The 5,476-nt window shown below is 42.0% G+C and overlaps 1 protein-coding gene across 1 annotated transcript; it reads left to right on the top strand.

The window, feature by feature from the left end:
- Positions 1-1,353: 1,353 nt before the first annotated feature.
- On the top strand, positions 1,354-3,868 carry hoxb2ab (homeobox protein HoxB2ab). The gene is given in 2 exon segments (NM_001139582.1): positions 1,354-1,967; positions 2,911-3,868. Coding segments are annotated over 2 exon segments (1,146 nt in total). The 5' UTR covers positions 1,354-1,546; the 3' UTR covers positions 3,636-3,868.
- The last annotated feature ends 1,608 nt before the right edge of the window (positions 3,869-5,476 follow it).

The raw sequence follows: 5,476 nt of genomic DNA on the forward strand, positions 1-5,476 counted from the left end.
CACGCACATTTCTCCCGTCTTTGTTTTTAAAACCTAGAGTCAAGTCAAATGGGAGTCGAATAGTGCACTGCAATCTTGGTCCTTTTCTTTTATTTTGAGATAATGCTGATGCCTATTTCAGCACCAGGGTTTTATGCGCAATGGAAAACAATTCTAAGGTCTGCGTTTGGGTTGTTAGACTACCGGCTTTTTCGTAAAAATCAGTAGGCCTAGATTCTGGGGGATAGAGAGAGCGTTTCTTTGTTGCGATCTCGAAGGAAAGAGAATCATTCTTGAGGCTGGTTGCTGTCAAGCGCTTTGCCTGGGAAAAGATTGATCACCGCAGTTGTTTTTTTTCACTAATTCTACGTTTCCAAAAATATCCTAGCAGCGAGGCTATTTACTATCCGTGTTAAACTGCTACAATATCCTTCAAAATCAATACATGTAACCTAGACCTATACGCAATATACTATGTTATTGCTTATCAATAAACACAAATTCGTATAGAGGCATTATTGTTAACGCAGCCTAAGTTTTTAGTTTTTAAGAAGCTAGGATTCGCAGTTGTACACGCGACCTCGCTGTGAACTTTAGTCTGTCGGCTCAGTAAACAAGCCGTCCATTTTTTACACTGTGAGAGAAAACTCCTAGCTAGCAGTCAGTGGAAGGCCTTTCTGGGCTGCATATTTTTAGGACCATTTCAAACACACACACACACACGCACACGCACAATATATAATTTAGTAGCATATCTCTCCGCAAGGTGATAAAGAGCTAGGCTAGCAGTTATAGAGAGATAACATAATATAATTATACACTTACACACACCGACCTCTCTCTTCACTCTGTAGCTTCCCTTTATGAAAACAAAAATATAGCAGTCTACCATTACACCATGCAGGCTGCTATGTTAGGCTCTAGGAAACCGTTCTTCAGTATTTTGCCAAGCGAATCTCAGCCTCCTGTTGAGACATCTCCCATCTAGGTTGGGTGGAGATATTTTTTTACCTTAAGTCTGCTCCTCCTGTCAAACTTTTAAGATTAATGGCCTTCTTTTGTATAAACACCCCGTTTGCCATATTGTAAATGTGCTCTTAACAATAACCACGTTTTACTGGATTACATCACCAGGGTCCAGGCAGAATATCTGCATGCAAATCTCCATTGTTTGACATGAAGGGACTCACATAACCTCCCACTCGAAACAGCGAGGTGAGACAGTTGGCAACCGAACACTTTTTTTGATTTCGAATATAATACCCCCTGCTAACACAAACCAATATCTTATGGTATTTTTGAGCATTTGCTGAAAATAATGCTTTCTTTAGCCACCAGGCCCCGGCTTTCCATTGGTTGAATCTGGTCATGTGACCAGGAATTGGCTGCAATTTCGCCCATAGTCTTCAGTTTAGTAGACCAAGGTCCCCATACGCTAGTAATATCACCAATATACACAATTATTAAAGCCCGCAAATACGGGACAGCGGGGAGCTAATAATCACGCGTTTTTGTTTTTATTTTGCTCGTTTTGATCTCGCCGTCCGCCTGTGGACTAGGATAAGCTATGAATTTTGAATTTGAGAGGGAGATTGGGTTCATAAACAGCCAGCCTTCCCTTGCAGAGTGCCTGACGTCTTTTCCCGCTGTCCTGGAGTCATTTCAAACTTCATCAATCAAGGACTCGACAGTAATTCCTCCTCCTTTCGAGCACACCATCCCCAGCCTGAGTCCCTGCACAAGCAGCCAGGCGCGACCGAGAAGCCAAAAGCGAACCTCCAATGGCCTCCAGCTTCGGACGCCACAGCCGCAACAGGGCCCAGCCCCGCCGGCGAGTACGGCTGGCCCGCTGGCACACGAGTTCCCCTGGATGAAAGAGAAGAAATCTTCGAAAAAGGGAACCAAATCTGGGAATGCCACGGTAGCCTCCTCTTCTCCCTCTCCGGCATCCTCCGGGTACGCCACTGCAGGACTTGAATCACCGACAGGTCGGTACATGATGTAAAAGACAAGGCTATTCATTTTTTTTCTGTCGTTTCTTTTCTTTTCCATTTTCTTTATTTGCATGGTTCCATTGCATGTTGGTCTATACTGCACCTCATAGAAACAGATATGGAAGCCTAATCTTTCTCAATCGTTGTTGCAGGGCATTTGTCTCATGTTGATGTTAATAAAAGGACAAGAAGCATGCATTTATTTCTGAAATATGAGTGCCCTTCTGCTCTGTGTCGTGTGTATGGAGGAGTCACAGAGACCTGCATTATGCTGCAGTGTTGCTTTGAATGAGCTATTTCCCGTCATAATCCTTATTGTTACTAATCTATTACACAATTTTCGATTGTATTTCACTGTAACATATCCATCTCTTGCATTGCGTGATTTGATGTCAGGCATATAAACATTGATATAGCCTACACATAATCGGCTATATGTTAGCTATATTGCAAAGTCTTTGTAATGCCTGTATGTGTCAGATATTCTATGCATAACGCGGATGTGTGTGAGTGTGTGTGTGTGTGTATTCTTGCTGATAAAGTTGCCTTTCTCAAGATACAGATTGCAAATCTTGTCCTGGAATAACGATTTAATCGCAGTCAGTGTCAGTGCTGTCTTAATGATATATATATTCATAACCATGTCTCGAGGTTTGGGGTAGCCATGTTGGATGTCAGTATATAATGTGGAGGCAATGGGACAAAACAAAATATGGGGTTTAGAGGAAAAACGCGTGTTCTCTGAAAACCTCATACACTGACATCAGAGAAGCACTGCAGTCATTTGAAAATAATGCACGTGGGGTAGGCCTATTGAGATTTTGATACGCCTCGTTCATTTTGATGGTTTTCAGTAGCTGCGTGTCAAATGTCTAGACTCAACCCTATTAGCTTGCTATTTTGGACTTATTTATGTTCTATGTCTGGGCTTTTGCAGAGGCGCAGGGTGGACTAGACAGCGGCAGCGGATCCCGGAGGCTGAGGACTGCCTACACCAACACGCAGCTACTGGAGCTGGAGAAGGAGTTCCACTTCAACAAATATCTCTGTCGGCCCCGGCGGGTGGAAATAGCTGCCCTTCTGGATCTAACCGAGAGACAGGTCAAAGTGTGGTTCCAGAACCGGAGGATGAAGCACAAGCGGCAAACGACACACCACAGGGAAGGCCAAGAGGGCGACCCCGGCGGGTTCGAGCCCCTGGAAGGTGCCGATGCTTCCTCGCCTTACTCGAGCCAGCCACTGGAAGCCTCGGGCTCGGCTGCGTCTGAGGGGGAGACGTGTAACTCGGCAGCCTCCTACACGAACAGCAGTGACAATAACCAGCCCACGCCTGAGGAGGACCAGCTGAGCTGCCAGGAGCCCACATCAGTCTCTGACACAACTGTGCGGTCGACCCGGTTCCCAACGCCCACTGCAGATAACCCCGCAACAATGGGCGACGGTGGCGCATCTGGCCCGGATCATTCGTTTTCAGAGCAGCAGGACGCCTCCTCCCTGCCCGATTTGAATTTCTTTTCTGCTGATTCCTGCCTCCAGATTTCTGACGCTTTATCGCCCAGCTTGCAGAGCTCGCTCGACAGCCCGGTAGATTTCTCCGAGGCGGACTTTGACTTATTTACAAGCACACTTTGTACAATAGATTTACAACATTTACAGTTCTAACAACAACAACAACAACAACAATACAGAACAATCGAATTAAGGAGAATGCCCCACCGTATTACAATGGTATGAATGCTTCTCGGCAACATTCCTGAAACATTTATGAAAAAGATTCCTGGGTTCATTTTGAAGATAACATAGAACCTGAGATAGCAAAGGAGCGATTATGTCCTTTCCTGGCATTATAATTTTGGTTTACTCCATCGAAATCACATACGGATTTCCCCTTGTTCAAATTTCAGGTATTTATTGCCTTCTTGTTTTCTGACAGTATTAATTGGCAGTTACAGTAAAATACTATACTGTCTCCTTAATGTTTCAAAACTGTTCAGTGCAGCTCAATCGCTTAATTCTCAGGAAATGTAGGCCTATCAGATATATAGGCCTAAAGGATAGTTGAACTGCTTTTAGAAATTCTTTCGAGATGGGCGTTGATCCCGTTGATGAGTTTTAGAACTAGTTTATTTATTGAGATTCTTTAATAGTAAATTTCAAATTATTTATTGTACATTATTTTCCTAGTTGAAATAAAAACAAACTTTTATAATGTGGCCTAAGTGTTTTTGATTATGTAGTTACTAGTAAATGAAAAGTGCAATTCTTTTTGATAGATCATTCAAACAGTTATTTCAGATAAGAAAAATACAAATAGAGATTGTTTGAGATGTATTGGTCTACCAAATATATGTTACTGGTCTTGGCAAATGCATAATTTGCTATTGCACAGTTGATATGTTCAAAATGCAGCGTGTTATAATAATAATAAGTCCTATTATTATTGTCGTTAATATTATTTCCACACAATTATGTTGTGATGGTTTCATCTATTATAGGGCAACACATGAAATCTCTAAAGGTTGTATAGGCCGTTGGTTTCAGATTTTGGGGTACTAAAGATACAAAAACGAACCATTTGCGATTTTAAATATCATTGAAATGTTTTCATTATCTTCCAATAAGCTATTGCTGGGGCAAATGCGTTCTTACTGTGAATTAATTCTGTGAAAAAATAAACACAACACATATGCTAAAACTGTTTTGGTAAAGACGTTTGCCAAGATAAATCGTCATAACCAAGAGCTGATAAAGAACACAATGTGTTGACCAAGTTATTGTTTTTGTCTAGGCTAGCCTGGTGGGAATTTGGTCCATGGTAGGCTAGCCGACCTAGCTTAGCTTACTTTAGCTAGCATTGTAGCATGAGGGAATGACTGAGGTAACGGCGCTCATGGCTGCTGTCAAAATGGCGCTGAGAACACAATGGGCGATATGAACAATAATGCGGCAGCCATTGTAGGACATTTGGTGTATGTGGCTTCACAGCCCAGCATCTTGCAACACGTTCAATTGTAATTGGGTAATACATAGGCCTATAGCCAAATTGATAAAAAAGAAACCAGTTATGTAATTGAACCGTACCTTCTGTTAAAATGAGATAGGCCTGGAGTATAGGACTATTGACAATTTATACCTTTGTTTGGTTGCTACTCCCTCAGTTATTAACATGGTCAGAACCAAAACAATAAGGTAAGAAGAAGAAGAAGAAGAATGATTATAATACAAATAATTATAATAATGTTTATTATGTGCAGTATTGCATTGTTTTATGGTAGGCCTAATAGTCATGCATTATAGCAGGCCTAAAATTCACAATGTATAGTGTGTATTCCTAAGACATAAATGAAGCTCTTCTGTAAGCTCAGCCTGTCTACTGTACCCATCTATCTGAAATGCATCTCCAGGATCTGTGTTCCAATAAGCACTATTCCTCCTTTTCACCTTTACCACTGCCTCTCTACCCGCCTCTCCATAATCACACAGTCTACACACATACATGTTAT

The sequence above is a fragment of the Salmo salar genome, chromosome 06 (genome assembly GCF_965601325.2).
Source record: "Salmo salar chromosome 06, fSalSal1, whole genome shotgun sequence".
NCBI classification, from domain to species: Eukaryota; Metazoa; Chordata; class Actinopteri; order Salmoniformes; family Salmonidae; genus Salmo; species Salmo salar.